Source organism: Podarcis cretensis, assembly GCF_951804945.1.
Source record: "Podarcis cretensis genome assembly, chromosome: 12".
In the NCBI taxonomy this organism is placed as follows: domain Eukaryota; kingdom Metazoa; phylum Chordata; class Lepidosauria; order Squamata; family Lacertidae; genus Podarcis; species Podarcis cretensis.
Window position 1 is genome coordinate 2,375,763 of NC_137181.1, and position 27,837 is coordinate 2,403,599.

The 27,837-nt window shown below is 47.8% G+C and overlaps 2 protein-coding genes and 1 long non-coding RNA gene across 4 annotated transcripts in view; 1 reads left to right on the plus strand and 2 right to left on the minus strand.

Annotated features, from left to right (window-relative positions):
- The window catches only part of LOC307199076 (verrucotoxin subunit beta-like), a gene marked incomplete at its 5' end in the record, with an annotated part of 126,502 nt that overhangs the window by 13,923 nt on the left and 84,742 nt on the right, over window positions 1–27,837 (plus strand). The window contains 2 exons of one of the 2 annotated variants that reach the window (XM_079946683.1): window positions 25,190–25,243; window positions 26,105–26,165. The exons of the other annotated variant lie outside the window; for it this stretch is intronic. Of the gene's footprint in view, window positions 1–25,189; window positions 25,244–26,104; window positions 26,166–27,837 lie in introns of those variants that run through there. 2 annotated transcript variants of the gene reach the window in all.
- The window catches only part of LOC307199310, a 60,529-nt gene continuing 34,795 nt past the window's right edge, over window positions 2,104–27,837 (minus strand). Inside the window, exon 2 of the long non-coding RNA XR_013831852.1 lies at window positions 2,104–2,485. This is a non-coding gene — a long non-coding RNA (uncharacterized lncRNA). The remainder of the gene's footprint in view (window positions 2,486–27,837) is intronic.
- On the minus strand, window positions 5,917–27,821 carry LOC307199707 (GTPase IMAP family member 8-like; the record flags this gene model as incomplete). Its single annotated transcript, XM_079947685.1, is given in 11 exon segments — window positions 5,917–6,769; window positions 7,754–7,778; window positions 9,498–9,626; window positions 17,137–17,264; window positions 21,130–21,271; window positions 21,808–22,580; window positions 24,132–24,660; window positions 24,662–24,843; window positions 25,705–25,747; window positions 27,603–27,644; window positions 27,648–27,821. Coding segments are annotated over 11 exon segments (3,018 nt in total). The 3' UTR covers window positions 5,917–5,918.

Below are 27,837 nucleotides of genomic sequence, written 5' to 3' on the forward strand. Positions count from 1 at the left end.
CCTATCCCCTCTTTGCACCTCCAACACACATCCGTACTATTTTTATACATTTTGGCCAACTTGGCTGGGGTTAAAGGTAAAGGTAAAGGTACCCCTGCCCGTACGGGCCAGTCTTGACAGACTCTGGGGTTGTGCGCCCATCTCACTTAAGAGGCCAGGGGCCAGCGCTGTCCGGAGACACTTCCGGGTCACGTGGCCAGCGTGACATCGCTGCTCTGGCAAGCCAGAGCCGCACACGGAAACGCCGTTTACCTTCCCGCTGGTAAGCGGTCCCTATTTATCTACTTGCACCCGGAGGTGCTTTCGAACTGCTAGGTTGGCAGGCGCTGGGACCGAGCAGCGGGAGCGCACCCCGCCGCAGGGATTCGAACCGCCGACCTTTCGATCGGCAAGCCCTAGGCGCTGAGGCTTTAACCCACAGCGCCACCTGCGTCCCTGTGGCCAACTTGGCCGGGGTTAGGTACCATCTATATTGCGGCTTCAAAATGTTTTCCCCTAGGTTTTAGCAGGCACTGAAACTCATGTCCACTTTCCATAGCCTTTCCCATTCACTCATGAGTATGTTGTGTCCGATGTCCTGTGCCCAGTGTATCAAGACTGCTTTTACCTCCTCCACTTTTACTTTCCATTCAAGAAAGAGGTATTTTTGATATCAATGGAAAAATAATGTGTTTCTTACCTCCACCAAAACGCTGTCTCCCTACTGCTACTCTTCCTCTCAGTAGGCGGAGAAGAGATGCAGAATCTCCTCCTCCCCCCTCCAGATTGTACATTTAATTAGCTAATAAACTCCACCCCCACTTAAACATTAGCTGTGCCCCTGAACTGATCTGGGGCTGGATCTGGGGTGCTTGACCCCTGGCCTGACTGATCCAGGGGAGATCAGGGTGACTCTGCACAGCCCTAATGGTTAAACAGCTCGTTTTTTCTTTAGGATAATTTACTATATATCTGGAAAAGCTTTTAACTACAGTGGTACCTCGGGTTACATATGCTTCGGGTTACATACGCTTCAGGTTACACACTCTGCTAACCCAGAAATAGTGCTTCAGGATGAGAACAGAAATTGTGCTCTGGCGGCGCGGTGTCAGCAGGAGGCCCCATTAGCTAAAGTGGTGCTTCAGGTTAAGAACAGTTTCAGGTTAAGAACGGACTTAAGTTCTTAACCTGAGGTGCCACTGTAGTTGGAATCAGTGGAAGTTTTTTTTTGGGGGGGACACAAGTAAAAGTAGAATTGCATCATAATTAAACAATATTAGTTTTGCATGTCGTGATTATGCTCTGCCCCCACAGCTGGAGGCAGCAGCTCTTCTGAATAGCATGTGCTGGAAGCTGCAGGAGGAGAGAGCATTGGTCTTGTGTTCGAGTCCTGCCAGGGGGCTAAACCTTCGGGAGAACAGGATGCTAAACTAGATGGGCCGTTCTCTCTCTCTCTCTCTCTCTCTCTCTCTCTCTCTCTCTTTCTGCAATATTTTATTGATATAATTTCAGCTATAAAAAAAGAAAGTGATACAGAGACAAAAGCAGGGAAGGGGGGATAACAAAGATGTGTAAGAAAAAAGAACAATATACAAAAATGCAATGCAATATACTCTGAAACATTCTTATATAAATTGATACAGGGTTGTTATCCTAATACACATGTAGATGTTAATAGCCATAAACTCATTCCAGATGTTGTTATGTTTATCTTAACAATGTCTAGCAGTGAAAAATGGATTGCAGAGATGGAATAGAACATCAAATGGATTTGGGTGTGTAAAGTAAAAATAAAAAGGGGGGGAGGGTGAGAAGCTCTTCCCTAATCTTTATCATCCTCTGACTGAACTGAATTTTATTTAATTGGAAGTGTAACCCTTTATCTTTGGCTGAATGGAGAGATAAGAGGAAGCTGTGAGCTTGCCAAAGAAGGTTCATTATTGAGTTATTTTAAGTTTGACAGCTTGCTCTACTCCCTGGGCTGAGAGAAAAATGGCATAAACAGGATATTTTTTAGGGACACTATGATTTTTGCAGCTGCTGCTAATGTTGCAAAACACTGAAGCTCCGGACAGAGCAATGGAGAACTTCTGAAACAGCAGCGGGACACTAGCTCTGCCCAAAGAATGATGGAGAACAGCAACTGACAAAAGATAGACAATATATTACAAGGACAGGAAGAAACATCATGGACAGAATAACAAAAAGAACAAAGAGAGAGTTTAAATGCTTCACCTGTAGGAAGAAGAAGAAGCGGAGGAGGGGGAGGAGTTTGGATTTGATATCCCGCTTTATCACTACCCGAAGGAGTCTCAAAGCGGCTAACATTGTCCTCTAAATCACTATAAATCACTGAATGTGTTAATGTGAATGGAAGTTGTTGAAATTGCAGTTGGGGTATAAGGGTTTGTTCTTCTGACTGGAGTGTGATGGAAATCTATAAGATTTTGGAACACAGAAATAAAGTAAATCATCAAACCATAATTTCTAGCACGTGGGGGGGCACCTAAATTGTAGAATCATAGAATAATAGAATCATAGAATCATAGAGTTGGAAGAGACCACAAGGGCCATCGAGTCCAACCCCCTGCCAAGCAGGAAACAATTTGGCTTTTGAAAGATTCATATTATTAATGGTATTATAATCTGGCATGGTTATAATGAGGCTTTTATTGGAATATTGTATTTGATTCTCAAAAATTTTTGGGAATCCATCTATAATGAATTAAAAAAAATTCTTAAATACACATTTGTTAAAAAACCCGAAGCCTTCCTGCTGGGGATAATTGGTAAGGATATCAAAGAAGAAGATAGAACCTTTTTTCAATATGCAACGGTGGCCGCCAGAACCCTCATAGCACAGTACTGGAAAACACCAAAAATCCCAACACTAAAGGAGTGGCAACTTAAATTATCCGATTATTTGGAGCTGGCTAAATTGACACAGAAAATAAGAAATCAAAGAAGTGCAAAATTTAACAATGAATGGGATAAATTTAGGATATATATGGAAATAGAGACAAGGGGAAAATTAAAATGTTGATCAGAAACACATATGTACTTATAGAAATCACAGTAGGCATGAGATAACGCTTACTACGTAAAAAGTTTTATTAAGGAATAGACACAGCAGATAGATAAACAAGATAATAATTTCCGAAATCGAGATAAAGAGAAGTCGATCAATGTCATCAAAGTTGTATGTATTTCATGTTTTGTTTGTTTGTTTTTTTCTCTTTTTCTGTTTTTTCTTTTTCATTTTGTCTTTTGTATGTTTGTGAAATATATTTATGTCAAAATTTAATAAAAAATTAATAATAATAATAATAATAATAATAATAATAATAATAAAGAATATTGTATTTGAAAACTAATACAAATGATTTTCCAAACCATGTCTACGTCTGTGTAAGCAGCCCCTTCCTAAGTGGCGAGTGTTGTCATAATGTCAAGGTATTTATTACAAGGTCTGGATTCTTTCCACCCGCCCGTCCCTCTCTCCGGCCAGGCGTCTCTTTTGCTTTGTGTGCCCCCTGGAGGCGTTATGGGGCGCCTCTGCTCCCAGAGCATCTTCCTGGCCTCCCCCCCCCTCACTTGGCAAGATCCAGAGGCCGAAGAATAATTCTGGGGGTGCAGCAGCAGGTGGCAACAGCCCCCGCCTCCCCCTGCGGAGTCTCTCAGGCAGACCTGGGGGAGCCTGAGGAGGACCAGACCAGCTTGCAACTCGCATCCCGGGCCAAGCGCAGCCAAGGCACTGAGAACGGAGATATGGCCGCTGACTCGCACGAGGGCGGGGGTGGCGGGTGTACACGGGACGGGCTTGAATTCCCACGTGCGCGTGTCTGCGCGCATGCAGGGGTTGAAGTGCAGTGAAATCTCCCACTTCGGGGAGTGGAGATTGTGGGAATGTTCTGGGGTGCAGGAGAGGATATATTGACTAATTATATCCTTATCCAACTTGTGCTAACAAGTTCCCAAAATATCAGCAGAGTTTATAGACATTCCCCTTTAAATTCGCAACGGTAACGTGTGCACAGGTTCGCTAGAACCTCTATAAAAATTACTCTGGTAATTTCCCCTTTTGTTCCCTCTTAAAATACAAGACATGACACAGTCTTTATAAAAGTATAAAAGAGTTTACTCACGTTCTGTTCACAATATGATCCCAGAAGGTAGGCAGGCTTAAAAAGGTTACATGCACTTAGAAACTATCTTATAGGAAGATAGTACTGTCCTCTCTTGGCTGAGAGCCAAGAGGGCATCCTTAGATGTTTCCTCATCGAAGGAAGATGGCAGAGAGAAGAGAGAGAGTGGCTGCCTGCCCTGTGCTTTTATCATTACCTGCACAGGTGAGGCCACACCCACCTCTGGTCACATGCGGAGGAAGTCCGTCCCCAGGAAGTTTACCTGCTTGCTGGACAGACATCCCTCCCCATGTTCTAACATGTACACTCTAGGAATGTTGTCATTGACTGCTCCTGTGTTTACATCCCACAGAGATGGGCCTGGGACGTCTTAGCCCAAGGAGTGGGGGCGTTGCCTCCCCATCACCCACCCTCATCTGGCTTGCGGAGGGGAGCAGCCTTGCAGGGACCCCGCCGCTCCTCAGCCAGCCCGAGATCGCGGTAGGAGGAGCAACGGGCTCAGCCCCTTTAGAGGCTGTTTCCTCCTCCACCCCCCAGGATGGGTTGCCTGGCGTAACAGGACTCTGAAGAAGTGTGCATGCACACGAAAGCTCATACCTAGAACTAACTTAGTTGGTCTTTAAGGTGCTACTGGAAGGAACTCGGGCTGTAGCCAGGCTGCGCAACCGGGCGAGCCAGGGGCAGGTGGGGCGGAGAGAGATGCAACCACCCTTTCACACGCACACGCGCAAAATCAAGAGTCAGGATGCTTCCCTGGGCTCCCCAAGAGGTGCGATCCAGTGCTTGTCTTCCTTCGCTGCGGAGGAGGAGGAAAGGGTTGAGCTCTCCAATTCCACGAGAATTGCTCCCTCTGCTGCATCCCGAGCCCCCTGCTCCCTCCCGGGGCTTCCCTGATCCTGGAGAAAAGTTCAAATTCCTCGAGGAGAGCGTCGCGCCCCCTCGCGTCTCCAAAGCAGGGGGTGCATGAGGGTCCCAGCCTGACGGAGGGGAGGCAGTGACGGAGCCCAAGGCACCCGGTGAACTTCTTGGCTGAGTGGGGAGTGGGTGCACCCTCTCTACCCCCCCACCCCGCCCCTCCTCCGAGCCCCACTGATTTCTCAGCCGGCGCAGAGGAGGGGATTATTGGGGTCTTCCCCGTTTCAGAATCAAGAAGCTCCGCACATCCCTGTGACTTGAATTTTAAGGCACTTTTGCGTCCTCATTCCTGGTGTAAGAGCAGGCGAGAATGAAGTCCATCAAATCCACTGCTTTAGTGAGCCACTTCTGCCAGCTAACTCTGCTGAACCTTCAACAGCCACCCAGTTGAAGACCATTCCTAGATTCACTGTTGTTCTGAAAACCAAGCTGGAAGCTGGCCCTGTTCTCCCCAGCAGTTTGGGAGCCCTTGGACCCAAAAGTGCAGGGTTCACTGGCTAGGAGATTTATTTGTTTTGGTGCACCCCAGGTCCCTCTGCATCTGAGCTGAAAGCAGCAACCCCCAGAGAATAAGACCCACGGCCAGCACTGCAGGGCTGTTGTGTTGCAGCTGGGCAAGGAAGGGGGTGGGAGATCCTCTCTCAGCCCCCCCTCCTCCATCACTCATGCAAAATCATGCTGCAAGTCCGCTACCTGATTTACACCTCTAGAGGTGCAAACCTTTCCAGAAATCACGTTCAGCCTATTCACCATGCATGGGGAGCATTCTGTACCATATATCTAAAAGAGTCACAGGGGCATTGCAACTGATACAATGACAAATAAAATAATAAGCAGGTGATTCTTAGGACATTGCACCCAGACAATCCGGTTTGCTCATTAGTTTATTTGTTTTTCTCCTGACAGCTCAAAGGAAGTTGGTGGGCTGGCTTTAAAAATCCCCAGCTTTGCTAAAGGGGAGAGATTGAAAGAAACGATTACAATGGTAAAGTAACACCACACCTGCACCACACACACATAAGGCGATAAATACTTTTCTGTAGCTGACACCCTTGGAGCTTTCCCTTCCCCCTCTCCCTTGGCCCTTTTCCTGCCTTCCGCCATGTAAGATCTAAGCGCTGCCTCCATGATGGGCGTCTCCAGGTATGGCCTTGCATTCCCCTGGACCATCTCCAGGACCATCTCCATCAGCTCAGAGACCTGGTCCTCCCGTTCTCCTAACGCCGCCCTGTTATTAAAAGTGCAGAAGCGCCCCCCGCATTCTTGGACCAGCTTCCGGACAGCCTCGTTATCTGACTCCATCACGTAATCCCGCAAGGAGTTGCCTTCTAAGGCTTCTTTGCGGGTGAACAAGAGGATGGTGTGCTTCATGGCCTCCCTCCCAAACATCTCCCGGACTCGCTGGGCTGCCTCCTCATCCTCTGCGGTGAAGCGGCCCACCTGGGTCACTAACATGAGCGTGTGAGGGCCAGGATAAGAGAGGTCAAGGCAGCTCTTGGTCTCCTGGTCCAGCCTTTCATCGCAATCTCCGGTGCCCAAAATATCCGCTGTGTCAATCACAGACACAGGATGGCCTCTCCAAGTGCAGGACGCCCTTTGGCAGACCAAGGTGGTTGTCCTGGCCTGAAGTTTCGAATCAAAGAGCTTCTGGCCAAGGATGGTGTTTCCTGTGGCGCTTTTGCCGCCTCCAGTCTTGCCCACAAGGAGGATCCTCAGTTCTCCCCTATTTCCTGCGGGTTTTGAAAGACAGCAAAGAGCTGGTCAGCAAAAATATCAGGGCAACCACTTCTGGTGGGATCCCTCTTAATATGTGATTGTTGAGAATTATATTTTTTCTGATCCACAGAGAGACTGAATGCATATGCAAAGTGTAAGGTAAAGGGACCCCTGACCATTAGGTCCAGTCATGACCGACTCTGGGGTTGCGGCACTCATTTTGCTTTATTGGCTGAGGAAGCCAGCATACAACTTCCGGGTCATGTGGCCAGCATGACTAAGGTGCTTCTGGCGAACCAGAGCAGCGCACGGAAACGTCGTTTACCTTCCTGCCGGAGCGGTACCTATTTATTTACTTGCACTTTGACGTGCTTTCGAACTGCTAGGTTGGCAGGAGCAAGGACCGAGCAACGGGAGCTCACCCCGTCGTGGGGATTCGAACCGCTGATCTTCTGATCAGCAAGTCCTCGGCTCTGTGGTTTAACCCACAGCGCCACCCGCGTCCCTTATGTAAAGCACATACATGTATAAATAAAAGCAGAAGAAGAACAGATTGGGAAACATTTGTTTACACCTGATAAATTCAACAGTGTAAATAAGTTTTGATGGATGCAATAATGGAATTCTGAATGGTTTAGTTTTTTGTAAAATATGCAGGGATTTATGATATGCATCTTGAATTTGAACAAGCGCTAGTTCCTTTTCCCAGCTCTGGTCAGTGCAGGCAAGAATGAGCCGGGCGAACCAGCGGCCTGATGCAGCCGAGGGCATCTTTCTAGATTCCTGCAGATGTGTGTCAGGATGGCATCCCAGCCAGGCACCTCCCACCTCCCCAAATCCCAAAATATTACACATTGGTATAACAATATTTTTTCTGCAAATAAATAAAATAAACGTCATTGGGGGTGCCGTGAAAAACTCCTGCGAAATGGATCTGGAATAATCCACCCCACCCCAAGCAGTCAATCTGCCTCTGGGTCACTGGAACCCTTCCTTACCTCCTCTGGTCCAGTCCATCTTCCCCTGAAGAAAATGGCAAGAAATCAAGATGATATTCTCAGGCAGCCTTCCATCTGCAAACCCAGCACCCCACCCCTAGTTCAGACATGAGGTATCTCAAAAGAGAAACAGCACATTTCAGACATAAAAATGTTCAGAATATTTTGCAAGCAATGATAAAGGAAATGCCCACTGAACTGTGCCCAAACGCTGTGGCTCTTTCCTCAGGTGGCACTTCAACAGAATTCAATTAAAAACTTTATTATTATTAATTTCAAATATTATTTTCACGTATTGCAAGCAGAAGAACACCCCCCTCACCCTGAAAAGAGCGCCTGGCAAACATCAGTCTAAATATATAAGGCTTTATATGACATTTGATGTTTTATCTATGTGTTTAGATCTGTTGGAAGCCGCCCAGAGTAGTTGGGGCAACCCAGTCAGACGTGTGGGGTGCTAATAATGAAATTTATATTCTGGTGGAGTGTTTGCTTAATTTATTCATTTCATAAAATATGCACCCCTTGATTGTAAAAAAAAAGAAGAATCTCAAAGCATTTTGCCAAAAGATAAAATCACCATTAAGAAGAATTAACAATGACTTAAAAGCTGAGTTAAAAAGTTAAAATGACAAGAGCTAAGAACACATTAAAAGTCTCGCCAGCATTCTAAGCATCTGAATAGGCTTGTCTAAACAAGATTAACAGGCCTTCCAAGTGTCCCCATGTTCCAGGGACAGTCCCAGATTTACAGAAGCCGTTCTGGTTTCAGATTTGATCCCAGAACGTCCCGCTTTTCCTTAGAATCATAGAAACATAGAATTGGGGAGTTGGAAGGGACCCCGAGAGTCATCTAGTCCAGCCCCCTGCAAGGCAGGAATATCCAGCTGCCCCAAACGGGGATCAAACCTGCAACCTTGGCTCTAACCAACAGAGACATCCAGGCTTAGGATGTTCCTATGATCATCGGATAAATGTTGGAGGGCCTGGAGTTACGGAACCCACGAGCCAAGGAGATAAGTAACCAGACAACCTTTAGAGGACATCTGGATAGGGAAGCTGTTTAATGTTGGTTATGCTTTTATATACACGGTGGAAGCCTCCCTGAGTGTCTGGGGCCACCTGGTTAGATGGGTACAAATAATAAAATTATTAATATTATTATGGAACAGGAGGTCCCTATTTTCATCGGAAAAACATTGGGGAGGGTAAGGAATCATTTCAGCAAGCAGCAGAAGGAGTACAGTGTCCCTGACAAACACAACCCTGCAACTGCCCTGCTCCTGTTTGTTGTCAAAACAAAATAAAAGAAAAAAAATTCCTTCCAGTAGCACCTTAAAGACCAACTAAGTTAGTTCTAGGTATGAGCTTTCGTGTGCATGCACACTTCTTCAGATACAGATGTTTGTTGTGGAAGAGAAGCCCCAGTTCGGGCGCACTCTTAAGCCACAGTCGGTCGATCAGCCTTTAAGGATCCTCCACAGGGATCCTTCCTTGCCTTTTGTTGCAACAGGCTAAACACAGCTGCTGCCTCCCTTGGAATTTTGCTGGCAGGGGCCCAGCCTGGTATGTCTGGGCATATTGAAGGGAGCTGCTTCTGAGCGAGGAAGGTGCGCCCAGGAGCGCGGAGAGGCTGGCCAGGGCTGGAAGCGGGACAAGGGGCGTCTCCCGGGTCCTCTGGCAGCAGATCCTTCTCTCCCTCCTTCTCTCCCCCACTCTGCCCTTCCCAGATGGCAGACCTCACCTCCTCAGCTGCCTCTGCAGATCCTTCCTCGGCCCGCGTCGTCTTCCACGCCGGTCTGAGTTTTCCTGCAGCGAACGGGAGCGAGAGACGAGCTGCTTCTCCGAAGGGAAAATGAAAGTAGCAGCTGAATTAGGTCCCCTTCGGCTTGGAAGGAGCAGGACAAGAATTCCCCCCAGTGGCTGCCTGGAGAACCAGCAGCTGGTTTGGGCGGTGGGTGGCGGCGTCGGGCGCTTTTCAGCTTAGAGAAAAGGCGAGCGCACGAGAGGGTCGCAGAGTCAGAGAATTATAGAGTTGGAAGGGACCCCCGAGGGTCATCTAGTCCAGCCCCCCCTGCAGTGCAGGAATATGCAGCTGCCCCATCGAGCTTGCAACCTTGACATCATCAGCACCATACTATACTGAGAAGTGCACAGAATGATGCCTGGCAGGGGCTGAGGGGGACGAGTCTCCTAATATTCAGGGTGTTCTCACAAAGTGTAACGCTGGTGGTCAACAAAAGAGGTTCAAAGGCTCAAGGCAAATCTTTAAAAATGTAGTATAAACACCGACAACTGGGAAACAGTGGCCTGCGAGAGCTCCAGTTGGAGAACAGCCTTGACCAAAGGTGTCCTGGGCTTTGAAGATGCTCAAACTCAGGATGCAAGGGAGAAACGTGCTAAGAGGAAGGCACGATTGGCAAATCCATGCCGTGATCAACTCCCACCCAGAATCCAATGTCCCCACTGTGGAAGGACGTGTGGATCCAGAATTGGCCTCCACAGTCACTGTTAAAACTGTGTTTATGGAAGACAATCTTACTCGGCTACGAGGGATCGCCAAAGAAGACAGAAGATTCAAGGTGTTGAGCAATGTCGCATGCATGATGTCATGCAGCATCACACAGCATCACACGCATGACATCATGATGTTGCTCGGCATCGCCCACAGGGCCCCCTCCATCCCCTTAAGGATTGTATTTGACTCTTGTAAATGGCTTTGGAGCTTTTCCTAAACCCAATAAGCTAAGTCATGCTGACACCTCTCCCCCTCCCCACTTTTTAAAAGGTGATGAGGATGTCAATCTGCAGAGAGAATCGGGGGTGGACTGGGGGCAATTGCGGCTGGACCCGAGGAAAGGAAAGGTCAGTGGGGCCCAAGCCCACAGGTCCACCTTTGTCCAGGTTCAAATGGCCTGCTGGTGAAAGGTGCCCATTGGGAAAGCCACCGGCTGAAGGTGGAGGTCCTCTCCTCCTTTGCCCGGGAGACGGTCCATGGCTCTGTGCTCCCTTGGGCCAGATGGATCCCTTCCACATCCTGCTGCCCTCAGCTGCAGCCACCATCTCCCATCCTCAGAGGCAGGAGCGGCCCAAGACATTTTGCTGCCTGAGGCAAAGGAGATAAGATGGTGCAATTCCCATTCTCTGCATCAAACCTGACTAGATTGGGAGTTGACTCTCAAGCCAATGCTGGTGATGTTCTGGCACATCGCATGGCACTCATTTCTTTTTTCTCTTTTAGTTTTCTATTTGTATTTTTCAAATTTATACATTTCATTCGTTTTACAAACAATTTAACATTTCCATATTTTGACTTCCTTCCCCCTCTTTCTGCGGTTCCTTAAATTATTATTTTTTCATAAATATATTCTGCATATGCAAATTCATTTAACTTGCTCATTTATTTATCCACTGTAAATATATACTCTTATAAAACTGCAGGTTTCTACAGTAATCATTACAGTAATCCTGCTAGTTCTGCTGGATCTCTCAGCGGCCTTTGATACAATCGACCATAACATCCTTCTGGACCGTCTAGAGGGGCTGGGAGCTGGGGGCACTGTTATACAGTGGTTTCGTTCCTTCCTCCTGGGCCGTGTTCAGAAAGCGGTGGTGGGGGATGAGTGTTCAGACCGCTGGGCCCTCACTTGTGGGGTGCCTCAGGGTTCCGTCCTCTCCCCCATGCTTTTTAACATCTATATGAAGCCGCTGGGAGAGATCATCAGGGGGTTTGGACTGGGTGTCCATCAATATGCAGATGATACCCAGCTCTACCTCTCTTTCAAATCAGAACCAGTGAAGGCGGTGAAGGTCCTGTGTGAGTGTCTGGAGGCGGTTGGAGGATGGATGGCGGCTAATGGATTGAGGTTGAATCCTGACAAGACAGAAGTACTGGGGGACAGGGGGCGGGTGGGTGTGGAGGACTCCCTGGTCCTGAATAGGGTAACTGTGCCCCTGAAGGACCAGGTGCGCAGCCTGGGAGTCATTTTGGACTCACAGCTGTCCATGGAGGCGCAGGTCAATTCTGTATCCAGGGCAGCTGTCTACCAACTCCACCTGGTACGCAGGCTGAGACCCTACCTGCCTGCGGACTGTCTCGCCAGAGTGGTGCATGCTCTAGTTATCTCCTGCTTGGACTACTGCAATGTGCTCTACGTGGGGCTACCTTTGAAGGTGACTCGGAAACTACAACTAATCCAGAATGCGGCAGCTAGACTGGTGACTGGGGGCGGCCGCCGAGACCACATAACACCGGTCTTGAAAGACCTACATTGGCTCCCAGTACGTTTCCGAGCACAATACAAAGTGCTGGTGTTGACCTTTAAAGCCCTAAACGGCCTCGGCCCAGTATACCTGAAGGAGCGTCTCCACCCCCATCGTTCTGCCCGGATGCTGAGGTCCAGCACCGAGGGCCTTCTGGCGGTTCCCTCATTGCGAGAAGCAAAGCTACAGGGAACCAGGCAGAGGGCCTTCTTGGTAGTGGCGCCCGCCCTGTGGAACGCCCTCCCATCAGATGTCAAAGCGATAGATAACTACCTGACATTCAGAAGACATCTTAAGGCAGCCCTGTTCAAGGAAGTTTTTAATCTGTGATATTTTAGTGTATTTTTGGTTTTTATGGAAGCCGCCCAGAGTGGCTGGGGAAACCCAGCCAGATGGGCGGGGTACAAATAATAAATTATTATTATTATTATTATTATTATTATTATTATTATTATTATTATTGTGTAAAAATTCAGTAATCCATTTCCATTCTTTTATAAAAAGTTTGTTATCCTGATTTCTTATTCTTCCGGTAAGTTTCACCATTACTGCATATTCCGTACGTTTTTGCATCCATTCTTCTTTTTCTGGGACTTCTGCTTCTTCCCATTTTGGGGTGAGTAACATTCTTGCTGCTGTAGTCGCGCACATAAACAAATTTCTATACAGTTTAGGTAGTTCTACAATTCCCAAAATAAAATCTGAGGGTCAGAAAAGTGGCTAGAAAGGAGTGCTTTTAGGAAACATTTCTAGCCACTTTCCCGACCCTCAGAATTTTCTGCCTGAGGCAGCTGCCTCAGTTTGTCTCATAGAAGAGCCGGCCTCTTAGGAAGAGGTGGGAATGATGTTGGGAAAGATGGAGGGCCCAAGGAGAAGGGGGCAACAGAGGACGAGATGGTTGGAAGCTACCAGCACGAGTTTGACCAAGCTGTGGAAGACAGGAGTGCCTGGTGTGCTCTGGTCCAGGGGGTCATGAAGAGTCGGACACGACTAAACGACTAAACAACAACAACAGGCTGGCTTTAACAGAGGATGAGGTGAACTCCTGGAGGACAATGGCTTCTAGCAATATGCTCCACTTCCACTGCCAAAGAGTAGGTTGCAGGATGCCCATCGCTGGGGGCAAGGAGGGGGAGAGTGCTCCTGTTGCCCCCAAGTCCTGCTAGTGGGCTTCTTCCCTAAGGGACATCTGGTTGACCCCTGTGAGAACAGGATGCTCAACTGGATGGGACATTGGCCTGTTCCAGCTGTAGGGCTCCTTTGAGGCTCTTATCTCATGTGGGACGACCCCCCATTGCTCTGCTTGGAATCTGGATTTATGAAAGTTGCCCCCTTCAACAACTGCAGTGCAGTGAGAGGCAGAAGCTTCTTGCTGTTGGCCATTTCTGGGTATTCATGTGGTTAGAAAGAATATTCCACCCAGCAGCTGAATATACAATTTTGAGGCTGAGAAACAGGAAGTTGTTTCTCCTCTGGTGTGGTCTTTCTTTTCAAATCTCCCTCTTGCTGTGCTCTCTCTCTTTCTGCTCTTTTATCAAACAGCTCTGCAGAGATGTCAGAATTGCATTTCACAGAAACTGGGTTCGCCTTTTCCTCCTTCTCAACCCAGCTGCATTCCTTTAGAGACTGACCCACAAATGGGAAGGACTAAGCTGACTGTTTCCAAACAGTCGCCAAGAAGCTTATTGGATATTCCTCAGAAAGATCAGTAATGACAGGTGAGCTTCTCAGAGAGGTAGCTTGATCCACCAATGCATTTTTTTTTTGAATATTCAGCATTTAATTATTTATTTAGTAATTAATTGCTGTTGTTGTTATTCAATTTATATCCACCCTTCTCCCAACAGAGCTCAGGGTAGCAAACATATCACTAGCAATATCAGTAAAGACATTCTGAAAATGTCCCTCCCACAGACGACTCCTAGATGGAGATGGACCAAGGAGCTGATGCAGGAGAAAAGATATTTCATGTATTCATAGGAAGTGGTGCTTGTGCAGGCAGCCTCTCTGATGGTTAGTTCTGGTCCAGGAAGAGAACCAAATATACTCATGAAACAGTGAGATTATTCATTTATTAACCTCTAGAAATAATCCAAAAGGAGCAGCAGGACAAGAGGAATTACCGTATTTCTCAATGTATTGGATGAGGTTTTTTGACACAAAAATCATGTCAAAAAACTAGGGTCGTCCAATACACAGATAGTGGCATGGGGGGGGGGAGATGCCGCAGAGAGAGGGGAGCGATCTGGGGGCACTTGCTGGTGGTGCAGCTTCCCCGATGCCGCTGCACGTGGGAAGCACTCCCTGGATCGTTCCCCATGCGCAGCGGCATGAGGGAAGGTGCCCTACGGCCAACCGGCTGCCCGCAGCCATCTCCCCTCATTTTCTTAAAACTGAGTCCCTCAAAATTAGGGGGGGGGTCTTATATATGGCGGGGTCTAATAGATGGAAAAGGGACGCGGGTGGCGCTGTGGGTAAAAGCCTCAGCACCTAGGGCTTGCCGATCGGAAGGTCGGCGGTTCGAATCCCTGCGGCGGGGTGCGCTCCCACTGCTCGGTCCCAGCGCCTGCCAACCTAGCAGTTCGAAAGCACCCCCGGGTGCAAGTAGATAAATAGGGACCGCTTACTGGCGGGAAGGTAAACGGCATTTCCGTGTGCTGCGCTGGCTCGCCAGATGCAGCTTTGTCACGCTGGCCACGTGACCCGGAAGTGTCTCCGGACAGCGCTGGCCCCTGGCCTCTTAAGTGAGATGGGCACACCAACCCCAGAGTCTGTCAAGACTGGCCCGTACGGGCAGGGGTACCTTTACCTTTACCTTTTAATAGATGGAAAAGTATTGAAGGGGTACAGTTAGGCTTACCCCAGAAAGCCCTAAAAAAAACTGTTTGTGAATCCCCCCCCCCCCAGTCAGGCCTCGGCGTACGCATTTTAAAAACTGCATTTTCCTCTAAGACAAAAAGCATGAGCTAAGCAGTCCTCTGTAACAAAAACGCTGTAACAAACCCAGAGCTGGGAACAGTAAAAGCTTTCGCTTCCCAGATCCCAGATAACCTTGTCCTGGTACAATGATTTGCAACATACTTCCGGGAACAGAGTCAGAGAACGAAAAGCAACATTTCTATGTAAGAATCTGTGAATGGGGGAGAGGAAAAAAGGGGTTTGAAAAAAGGATAAAACCTGCTTGTAAAATGTTTTCGGCGCGGCCTGTCTTTTGTGAACTGAATCACACAGGTGCCTTCTCTCCCCCCCCTCCCCCCCGACGGCAGAATAAAACGCTCTTTCTCTGGATTAACCCCTTGGTGTTGTTTGACTCCTTTTGTCTCTGCTCGGGTGCAACAATTATTCCTACCCATGGATTAAAAAGGCTACAGTATGGTATGAATAAGCCATAGAATTCCACAGAAACATATTACAGTTTGGGCTTAAGGAGGTCATGAAGGCAAAGGTTGTTTAGATGCCTAATTATGGGCTTCCAAAGCAACTACAGTGGTACCTCGTTAGGGTGACACCCAGGGTGAGTCACACCCCCTGCACCCCCCTTTCTACACCCCTGTGTGTGGATCCAGAATTGGCCTCCACAGTCACTTATGGACACACTGTTGAGACCGTGTTCATGGAAGACAATCTTACTCGGCTACGAGGGAAGGCAAGGGTGATGCCCTCCAAACTGCTTATTGGTGAAATCTGTAGGATGTAAAGCTGCAGTCAAGTGCAACATTCCGACAGAGGACTAATGGCCTCCATGTTCTAACCGGTTGCTGTGACAACCAGTTTGTCGGTTGCTGGTATTTTTGAAAGATAACTGCTCAGTTGCACTCACCTCAGGACCAGCTTCCCTCTGGTATTGTAGCCTTATGAGGCTTTGCCCTTGGGTGGGAAAAATACTGCGCCTGGGAAAGGGAAGTGGGAGTCAACAGACACTCAAGGAATAGTTTCGGAGAAAAGGCTTTTTATTTCTACCATCCATGAACTGGTAGAAGGAGCAAGTGTGATAAGTCACAAAAAGCATGCACGAAGTTCACAATCATGTGCACAAGCATATATACCCCTTTCCAGTTTCCTTTTCCTTTCTCCTCCTTCCAGAGTCCTGCCCCATGAGTTCCTCTGAGCATGAACAGAAAGCTGTCCTGGGACTCTTGGGCTCTTGGTGCCCTTCCCAGGAAAGGGGGGGCGGATTTCAGAGTGTTCAGATATGTTTCAATCTCTTGTTCTGGCATGGTTCCTGGACAGAAAGCAAGTTGCAGTGTGGTTCTTTAGTAAGGCCAGAAGGCATGAGAAAGGCCTGAGAAACAATGGACTGTGTTCCCTACCTTTTGTTGCAGCAGAGCGGAATGTTTCTGATGCTTAGCTGCTGAGAAAATGATTTTGAAAAGCTTTGAGAAGCTTTGAGCCTGCTTTGGTGGGGGGTGACTTCGGGCCTAGGTGGGGTCACCGGTCCTCACCTTCCTTCATTCCCCCCTCTTAATCTTTGGACAGCTTTTTTCTTAAAAGGTACAGGCTGGTATACTTGGGCCAGCGCTATAATCTGGGGGCGAAGCATGCGTGCAGATACCCCCCCCTTCTGAAGCCCACATTGCAGCCAGAAAAAGTTCCTGGCATGGACTCAGGTGTAACGCTTTGGGCTGGGAACGTACGATTGCAGATTGTCACTGGCGCTCTTTGATTTACTGACACAAAGCCAGCCAGTAATTTGGTGATGGAATGATTGAGGCTGTAACTGAGGATTCATTCCAAGGCACAGGGAGGAGCGGCAGTCCCCTCAGAGCATCTACAGGTGCCAGAGTGCAGACAGTGCTAATCTGTGCCATTCGTGCACAGGGTTAGTACCAAGTTGGTGCTGTGGTTCAACGGGGGCTTTAGTTAAGTTCTGGAGGCTCTGGGTGGAGCTCTACCAGGTGGAAGCGGGCTGGGGCATAATTTCCCTGATTGAACGTCCCACACAAATACCCTTCTCTGCAGGGGTGTTGTAAGGCTATCCAGAGGCCCTCAACCTTCTATAAAGTTCAGTTATGCAAAAGGAAATAAAAGAAAATGAGAAAATGTCCTCTTTCAATCCACGCTGGATTCTTGAGCCGTGCAAAGCATCAGCGTGATGCAGGAAGGCAGGGTGGTCATCTCACGGGCGTCGGGTCGTCTGGTGGGCGTTCGGCATCTTGGGTCCCTTCCAACAAGGCTGGAGCATCTGGGCATCTGGGTCCAATCTGGGTCCTCATCACCTGGTTCATAAGGTATTCTGGCAAAAGTCCACCTGTTAAGAGAACAAAGACGGCAGCGATTGCACAGAACAAATTGATAGATAACATTTGCACATAAGGTATATTAACTCAATAGGGTATGCTTGGCAGGAAACTTCGCAAGGGGTTAACAGTTCTGTTCCTTGGGTTAAGTTTTGCCAGCTGAGATTTTTTTTTTTAAGTCTTTTTCTCTGCACACTAATTTTCAGAGCTCTCGTGGCCTGTAAGCCATGTTGCAAATTTCAGTTTTCATCTGCCAAGTTTGCTAGTGTCCAATGTGTTCCCTTGCTTCTGGCAAAGTATCAAATTCCTCAAAGTATCAATTCCTATGGTATGCTGCGGCTCCTTTTTCAGAAGTTCACAGAAAGCATTCACTTGCTTTTTTTAAAAGAAAGTCATTTCTTCAGGTTAGTATTTGGGGGCACAGGGGTGGCTAACCCTTGGCCTTCTGGGTTTTTGTGGCTGAACTGGAAATCCAGACAGTGTGAGGTTCGGGGTAGCTGGTTGGCGAGAATGCAGCATTTTCCTCTTGGGATAGCAGCCAAGAGATAAGCTACTCCAAGCGCCTGGCACAAGGGGGGGGGGGGGGGGAGCTAATGTCCTGTTACTTGCGTGAATGAGAAACAGTCAGTTCACTTGCTGTCCACTGCAACAGTCTTTGAGCAAGAACAGAGATGAGAATAAATCATTTTTGAGAAATCTTATTGTTCCCAGCCTGTGGGGGTGGGGGGTGTCGGGCGTGGGGCCTGTGGGCATTCCATTTCCCAGTGACCCTCTTGCCTGCAGATGGCGCACTGGTTTCTTCCCTAGGCGTCTTCTGCCCCTCCCATGGACACCCTCGCTCGCTCCAAGATTGCGTTTTTGCTTTCTGGCTGCTGGCTGTTTGAAGACAAACCCCTAATTATTTTGGCCGGGTCCTCTTCGAAAGAAGGATTCTGATTAAAAGTGCTTGGAGGTCTGTGGTCCTGGGCGTCGGATGACTCCAGGGGGTCGTACACTCGGTGGGGCGGGACCATCAAAGTGGAGCTTTAACTGCCTCAATTGCAACTTTTAGCTGCCTCAATTGCAACATCAGTATTGTCCGCTGCCCTGAGGGCATATCTTGCGGATATCCTCAATGGTCAATATTGTAATTCTAGGGCTCTTTGATTCCTTGGGTTTTAATAGTCTCTCTCTTTTTTCAGTGTTCAGAGTGTTCAGATATTTTTCAATCTCTTGTTCTGGCATGGTTCCCGGACAGAAAGCAAGTTGCAATGTGGTTCTTTAGCAAGGCCAGAAGGCATCAGAAAGGCCTGAGAAACAATGGACTGTTCTCTACCTTTGTTACAGCAGAGCGGAATGTTTCTGATGCTTAGCTGCTGAGAAAATGATTTTGAAAAGCTTTGAGAAGCTTTGAGCCTGCTTTGGTGGGGGGTGACTTTGGGCCTAGGTGGGGTCACCGGTCCTCACCTTCCTTCAGTATAGTTTATTTACTAGTTATGTAACCTAAGCCTGCCTTCAGGTACAGTTCTGTAAACCTGAATGAATCTGAGAGTAAAATAGTTTTATATTAATATGAATCAGATCCGTGTGTGTATTCTTTAAGAGGGATTCAAAAGGATTTTTAACCAGGAAGGCATCTTTATTAGTAGAACTCAGACCGCTGCATAAACTTATAAAGGGGATTGTTTAACTCTGCTAAAGTAAACCTTCCTGTTAGGAATTGTAGGACAAGACCTGCAATTCTGGGCTGCATCAATAGGAGTATAGCATCTAGATCAAGGGAAGTAATAGTGCCACTGTATTCTGCTCTGGTCAGACCTCACCTGGAGTACTGTGTCCAGTTCTGGGCACCACAGTTCAAGAAGGACACGGACAAACTGGAACGTGTCCAGAGGAGGGCAACCAAAATGGTCAAAGGCCTGGAAACGATGCCTTATGAGGAACGGCTAAGGGAGCTGGGCATGTTTAGCCTGGAGAAGAGAAGGTTAAGGGGTGATATGATAGCCATGTTCAAATATATAAAAGGATGTCACATAGAGGAGGGAGAAAGGTTGTTTTCTGCTGCTCCAGAGAAGCGGACACGGAGCAATGGATCCAAACTACAAGAAAGAAGATTCCACCTAAACATTAGGAAGAACTTCCTGACAGTAAGAGCTGTTTGACAGTGGAATTTGCTGCCAAGGAGTGTGGTGGAGTCTCCTTCTTTGGAGGTCTTTAAGCAGAGGCTTGACAACCATATGTCAGGAGTGCTCTGATGGTGTTTCCTGCTTGGCAGGGGGTTGGACTCGATGGCCCTTGTGGTCTCTTCCAACTCTATGATTCTATGATTCTAAGGAAAATAAAGAACTTATTTAAGTTTTCAACAACAGCGGCAAGAGTCTTGATAGCACAAGGATGGAAGAATGAGGAAATCCCAATGAAAGAACATTGGCAAGAAAAAGCTATGCAGAACTGGCCAAATTGAGATACAATCTGCTTGAAAAGGACAATTGTGACTTCAAGGAAGAATGGGAACTTTTTACAAATTACCTAAAAAGACAACAAAATGATCTGAACTCCTTGGCAGGTTTTGAATAAGCATCCAAATATTTATTAGTTGAACACACGATAGATAAGGCAAGGATATGTACAATTTTATAACATGCAGAGAACAATATGTGCAAACAAATCAGAGAGGGGAGCTGAGGGAAATCCTTGGTGGAGGGGGGAGGGGGGAGGGGGGAAATAATGTAATTGATTATGTGGATTAATGATTTGTTATGTTGAAATTGTTTAATAAAAATACTGTTTTTAAAAAATAAAGTAAACCTTCCCACAAAATCAACCCCCACAGTGTTCAGCTTACGTTTAAGCCAACAGCCTATGGAAAGGCTATCAGATGGAATACAGAATAGCAGGAAAAGTGAATTGGGTGACAGTGAGAACGGAAGGAAACCAGGAGAAATATACCGTAGCAGGGCTGTGCCACAACCCTCAATACACCTTTTGATAAGCTGCCATGACAAAACCGGGACTCAGTCAGAGGAGTGAGGAGATCAGTGTAAACACACACTCCCCCCCCCCAAGTTCTTCTGGGGGCCTTGAAAAGGTAACTCAGGAGCATTTGTCAATCTGTGTTACCAATGAGAGGAAGCCAGAGAAAGGAGGAGTCATGTCAACTTATTGAGAGGGGAGGGGGAAAGGAAATCTGCCCAAATGGAAATGAGAAGCATGAGGTGCGCAGCGGACACCAGGTGTCCGTTGATGAGGCAGAAAGAGCCAAGTGATCTCGGGAAGGGAAGGGAAGGATGTCCCAGCTGCCTTGGAGCCTGGCCTCATAGTCCAGCAGCTGCCAATAGGTTTCCCAGGGGCACAATTGTGTCCTTGACACCTTCCCCTGTTGCACACAAACAGCCACTGAACTCCCCATGCCCACTGCCAGGGCCTGAGAGGGTTTTAGAGGCTCCAAGCATTTAAAAGATGTTAGTGTCCCCATATATATCTAATTCAGCATATGAAGAATAAGCTTATATTGGTGGCCACCAACATGGATGACTTTAAAACAGGAATCTTGATTTATTTACCACACACTGGGCTTGTCCACCCTTCCTCAATCCCGTCCCTAGAAAACACCTGTCTGAGCAGTTCCTCCCTTTTCACACTCCTCTGCGATGGAACACCCCCTCTTCTGCTCTAAATCAGAGCAAACATCAATTCCTGGGAAAGACGATTGACATTTGCTCCAACTGAGCTCCAAGGAGAGGGTTTCCTGTGGAGAGGCAAGGGGAAGTGTGGATAAGCCACAGAATTCCCTGGATCCAAAATGTTAAACCCACTTTAGGCTTAAGGAGGTTGTGAAGGGCAAGGGGGATGAAGGAATAGTGCCACATGGAGGACGTGCAATAATGATGGGAGATTATCCTGCTGTGTTTATTGATGACACTGCTTCCGTTTCCATTGGAGGATGAGATCTTCCTGCTCCTCCTCTGCCTTCTTTGGAAGCTTGTCCGGATTTTGGGACAAAGCACGGACAAAGGTTGCTCAGGGTAAAAGTAGATGCCTGTTGGAAACAAACTTGGGGTAAGTGATTGGTGTGGAGTCAAGAGAAAGGGGGAAAGATGTCAAGGGGGAGAGGGGGGGAGTTCTCAAATAAGCAAGAATTTAAACCCCCCCCCCTTAAGCTCATGGGAAGGACCTCAAACGTCATCTAGCCCAACCCTTCTCCAGCCTCTCAATAGGGAGCCCCCCCCCCAGCCTCTGCTTAAAAACCTCTAATAGAAATAGAAATAGCATTCTTGTGGAGATTAAATAAAGGGGGGGAGAACCACTTGTGCCACCTTGAGTCCCACGGATATAAAGGTGGGATATAAATGCATTAAATTAATAAATTCTTCCCCAGGACCATAAAGTTCTTCCTAATATTTGGTCTAAATCATTTTTCATTTTACTTTTGAGCTGCTTGTTCAGCTCTTACCCTCTGGAGCAACTGAAAACAACCCTGTTCCATCCTCCTTTTCCAAGTTTGAATTTGTCTACAATGTAAGTCATCAGCAACTGGAAAAGACAGGGGCCCCATTCTTATTCTTTGTACCCTACCTTCTTTGATTTCTTCTTCCGCTGCCCTTTGGGGATTCCTCCAGCATTCATTTCATCCTCCACTGGTTCCCCTGCTGCTGTCTGCTTTGAAGTCTCCCCAGGATTCCTTCCATCTGACCTCATTGACGTCTCCATCGGACGCGGCTTGAGATACGGCTGGTCCCCATTCTCCTGAACCACCTTCTCAATCAGAGACAGCAGCTCTTCCGCCTGGCTGGCCCTTTCCTCTCCCGTCCCTTTGTTGTTGAAAGCACAGCAACGGCCCTGGCATTTCCTCACCAAATCCTGGAGAGGTCGGTTTCCAGATAGCTCTATGTACTCCTTTAGGCTTTCTGTCTCTAGGTCTTCTTTGCGGGTGAACAAGACGATCATGTACTTTGTGGCCTCTGGGCCAAAGACCTCCTCCACCCTCTTGGCGGCCACAGCATCTTCCTCGGTGAAACGACCAGCCTGCGTCACAAATATCAGGGCGTGGGGACCTGGCTCACAGAGAGAGAGGCACTTCTGGACTTCCAGAATATCATGCTCTGTTTGAGGATGAGCATCAAAAATGGCTGGAGTGTCAATGACTAATACTTGTTTCCCCTTCCACTTCTCTGCTCGGACCTCTCCCCTGCATGTCTGGGTCAATGGCTCTGGGGAGAGTTTGGACTCAAAGGTCTTCTTCTCCCCCAGAAGGGTGTTTCCTGTGGCACTTCTGCCTCCTCCCGTCTTCCCAACAAGAACGACCCGCAGTTCAGAATCCTTGTGGGATCGACTCACATTCCCAGGCTCTGTTGGAAAGGAATAAGGAATGTTCATATTAATCACACGTCCCTTTCCTCCATGCTTCCCAGGCACAGTCCTCAGGTTATAGCTCTGTGTCCAATGACCTGGTCTTGGTTTCCCCAAGAAAACCTGCTCTTTAAAGCTGAATCAGAGCAAATGTCAATTCTTGGGAAACCTGAATTGACATTACAAGTTGCAATGAAGGAGATTCCAACTAAACAGCAGGAAGAACTTTCTGAGGGCAAGAGATGCTTGACAGTGGAACGGTCTCCCTTGGGAGGTGAGGGGCTCTCCTTCCCTGGAGGTTTTTAAGCAGAGGTTGGATGGCCATCTGTCATGGATGCTTGAGCTGAGATTCCTGCATTGCCGGGGGTTGGGCTAGATGGCGATGGGGCTCCCTTCCACTTCTATGATTTTATGACATTTGCTTTGATTCAGCTTTAGACACTCAGTTGTTGTGGGGAAACCTCACTGCAAAAACCAACCAACCAACCAAACAAACAAACAAACAAACAAACAAACATTCTCGAACACAGAGTTTCAAATCATGGATGTGTGCCTGGAATGTGGTGGGTAAAATGTAAGTGTGGGTAATCTCTCAGTGTCAACTGAAACAACATTCAGGCCTGTCTGAATCTTTCTGGTCCCCATTTAAGGTGTTTTCCAGGGCTCTCAAGGCCAAACTGACCTGGGGCCAAGGGGTTCCTTGGAGCACTTCTCCCTCCATCGGCCATCCCACATCCTCCTGGGAGTGGCAGGGGGTTCCTTTCTTCCTGTCCTATTGGTTGGGGAGGCTCAGGGTGCCCCAGTGACGTGGTGTGGCCAGGCCTTCCCAGTGGTGAGGATACGATTGCGGAGTCTCTTCCCCTGGTGGCATCAGAAGCTATCCAATACGGACTTTCTGAAACAATATTCAAAGCAAAACAACCATCCATTGAAATCCACATTTCTCTGAAGTTATTAGTGCAGTTTTCCAGCCAAGTAAGGTGTACAAAAATGCATATACTAGAGTATATGTTGAAATGTGGAGAGCTGTGCTTAATAATTGGGGAAAGTGAGAAGCAGAGAGAAGTCAAAATTTAAGAGATTCTCCCGCATCTAGCCAGGAGAAAAACACAGATGTCCACCTGCCTGTGTCCTGGCTAGCACTGACTCCACTCTGGACATTATGAAACAGGGTCTGAAGGGGCTTCTAAGCACATTCAGCTGAACACAATTAGAAGCCACCCCACAACCAGGAACCCCAATGACCTGGAATTTCCAACCATTGGGATGCTGGGCACGTGGTTTGCATGTGCGAATCAAATGCCTGCATAGGTCTCATGTGATGAATTGCATAAAGCAAGCAAACCCTTGCACCCATCTCCATAGTTTGCAAAATGTTTGCAAGTTACAGAGCCACCCCCTTCTAGCTGCAGGATTCTGCTCTCCTTTGGGCTCTTCCTTGTACAAAGAAGAAGAGCAGGTATTTGGTGGGTCTCTTTAAGGAAGGTCTACCTTGGGAAACTCAACCCAGGGAGGTTTCTAACTGCTTCAGAATCATAATTTGATTCTACCTTCAGGGAATTCATTTAGTCCTCCTTCATCTGTGTCCATTGCCTCTTCCTCTGGTTTCATTTCAGCTGCGCTTCTTGTAGGTCCTCTTGGAAACAGCTCAAGGAAAGGCTTGTTCTGGTTGTCCATCATCATCTGCTCGATTTCCACCAGCAGCTCTTTCGCCTGGCTGGCCCTTTCCTCTCCCGTCCCTCTGTTGTTGAAAGCGCAGCAACGGCTGTTGCACTTCCCCACCAAATCCTGCAGGGCTCTGTTTCCAGATAGCTTTATGTACTCCTTTAGGCTTTCTGTCTCTAGGTCTTCTTTGCGGGTGAACAAGACGATCATGTAATTTGTGGCCTCTGAGCCAAAGACCTCCTCCACCCTCTTCATGGCCACAGTGTCTTCCTCAGTGAAACGACCGGCCTGCGTCACAAACACCAGAGTGTGGGGACCTGGCTCACAGAGAGAGAGGCACTTCTGGACTTCCAGAATATCATGCTGTGTTTGAGCATCAAAAATGTCTGGAGTCCCCTTCCACCTCTCTGCTCTCTGCTCGGACCTCTATGCTGTAAGTCTCGGTCACTGGCTTCAGGGAGAGTTTGGACTCAAACTTCTCTTCACCCAAAATGGTGTTTCCTGTGGCACTTCTCCCTCCTCCCGTCTTCCCAACAAGAACAATCCATAGATCTTCATTGAGGTTTCTGGTTCTGCTCTCCTGTGCCTTGGTAGTCTCTGGAAAGGAATTAGGAAGATGTCTAGGAATCCAGGACCGAGCTTGAGGGATGTAACATCACAAAAGCAAGCACAACATTTCCTGGTTGCCTAGAGTGGACACACAGGGGATGTTGCTCCAGCCAGGAGGACTTCCTGTCACACCTGGTCTGGAGCATCCTCCCCTTGCATGTGACCAGGTGGGCGTGACCCTGGGAGACCCCATAAAAGGGCTGGTCATGCAGCCATCTTCCCTTTTTTCCTTTCGCTTTTTCACCTTGTTCCATCTTGATGCCCTTTTGCTGTGTGCTGGCCCTCAGTCAGCAGCACATGGGCTCATCCCTCACTAGAGGATGAACCTTCACCTTTCCCTGTAGCTAAAAGCAAAAGCCTGCCATCAGGATCATACTGTGAACTGAATGTGAGTAAATCTTATCATTACATTCTAAAAGAAGACTGTTGTGCCATTATTGTTCTTAAGAGGAAACAAAGGGTGTTTACCAGGAACAATCCAATCTAGACAAGCCAGACTGGATTGCATAACTCAAATGGTTCTGACGAATCCATCAACTCACTTCCTGCAATGTGCAAGGGAATGTGCTCTGCTACTAGCTCACAAGCATGAGTGAGGAAGGATAATATATAATCATATATATATATATAATATATAGCCTCTCCTGCTATTCTCAACATTCCCACAGAATTCTTGCCTGGAAATTCGCCCCCTGAATTGCTACCATCCAGGGTCCATACACTGCAACAATTCCCCTAAGCACCTGGGGCCACCTCACCCTTCCACCAGTGGCCCACGAATGGTCCAACCTTCACCATTCCCTTCACGTGATTCTTTCAGAGGAGGGTCAGGAGAAGGGAGAGACTTACCTCTAACTTCTTCTCTCCATTCATCCATTGTCCAGGCAGAATCCTGAGCTGGAAGACAAGAAAATTCATTAGCTCCTGCAATACAGTTTGACTAGTACTTTGCCCAAACTCCTCTCCATCACCAGAGGAAGCTCATCTTGTAAACACAACCCTAAAAGAACCTCAAAGCACCATATTCTGCCCCTGCAGATTTGGGATTCAATTACTAGGCAGGCAGTTGATGACTTTTTTTTTACATGCATTGGTCCTAAATTAGGTTTGCTCATTTTTCCTGTTGATAATTTCATTGTTCTGTCTTTTTGGAAACGGCTTTGAAGGCGTGTGGTTTTTATCACCAACAGGTGTATAAGCATTAATAAATAAACATGCCTAACACTTTGTCCTTCACAATTTCTTGCAGGAATCTTCCCACCCTCTGAATTTGCATGCATACTTGCTACGCCCTCCCCACTCCTCAAATGGTTGGGGGGAAAAGCACCCGGATATTCCCTTCCTCCACCCAGAGCTGCATCTCCCCCCCCCCCTTACCTGCTTCTGTTTCTGCCTTGGGGGTCCCAGGCAGCCTGGCCTGATATCCCCCCTTCTGCAGCTCCCAGGCAGGTGGGCTGGTTTGGGGAGGGCCCTGAACAGCTGCAGCCACTCAGGATGATGGTCTGTAGACTCCTTGGGGCCTAATCCTGATGAAAATACCCTCCAGAGATGACCACCTCTTAAAGGCAGCTGCTTTTCAGTGGGGAGGGGGCTGATGCCAACCACTTCCAGCGCCTCCCCCTCCCCCCAGTGGACTCTCTCCCACTTGCTTCCTTCTGCTGCTGCTGAACGTCGCCATTTCAGGCCTCCCCCCCCCCCCCGGAACCTCCCCACTCAGAAGCCCTGGAGAAGCCACTGTCTGTCAGTGTGGACAATACTAATCTAAATGAATTTTAATAGGGAGAAATGTAAAGTATTGCACTTGGGCAAAAAAAATGAGAGGCACAAATACAAGATGGGTGACACCTGGCTTGAGAGCAGTACATGTGAAAAGGATCTAGGAGTCTTGGTTGACCACAAACTTGACATGAGCCAACAGTGTGACGCGGCAGCTAAAAAAGCCAATACAATTCTGGGCTGCATCAATAGGAGTATAGCATCTAGATCAAGGGAAGTAATAGTGCCACTGTATTCTGCTCTGGTCAGACCTCACCTGGAGTACTGTGTCCAGTTCTGGGCACCACAGTTCAAGAAGGACACTGACAAACTGGAACGTGTCCAGAGGAGGGCAACCAAAATGGTCAAAGGCCTGGAAACGATGCCTTATGAAGAATGGCTAAGGGAGCTGGGCATGTTTAGCCTGGAGAAGAGGAGGTTAAGGGGTGATATGATAGCCATGTTCAAATATATAAAAGGATGTCACATAGAGGAGGGAGAAAGGTTGTTTTCTGCTGCTCCAGAGAAGCGGACACGGAGCAATGGTTCCAAACTACAAGAAAAAGGATTCCACCTAAACATTAGGAAGAACTTCCTGACAGTAAGAGCTGTTCGACAGTGGAATTTGCTGCCAAGGAGTGTGGTGGAGTCTCCTTCTTTGGAGGTCTTTAAGCAGAGGCTTGACAACCATATGTCAGGAGTGCTCTGATGGTGTTTCCTGCTTGGCAGGGGGTTGGACTCGATGGCCCTTGTGGTCTCTTCCAACTCTATGATTCTATGATTCTAAATGGACCAGTCAGTCTAGTTCAGTACAAAACAGCTTCCTATTTTCTCCATGCGGTTTGGGGCAGGGGGCACAGCTCAGCAGCTGAGCCTCTGGTTTGCATAGAGATGGTCTCAGGTTCAACCGCTGGCATCTCCAGGTGGGGCATGGCTGAGCCAGGTGACATCTCCTTGCAAAGGGAGCCTCAGAGTAAGGAAGCCAACGGTACCTTCTTTGTGACGCCTCTGGAGCTTGAAGAAGACTCTCGTGTTCAATGGTCCCTCTGCTCTGCAGTTTCTTCCCTCCCTCTCTGTCGATGGCCGACTCTGTTCTGAGCTGAATAAAATGGAGAAGGCAAGCATGAGCTCCACACCCCCCCCCCAAAAGCATTCATGGCTAGCAGCCAGATCATGTTCTGAGAAGCCAAAACAGCTTCCCGGAATTGCATTTCTGTTTCTATTGGC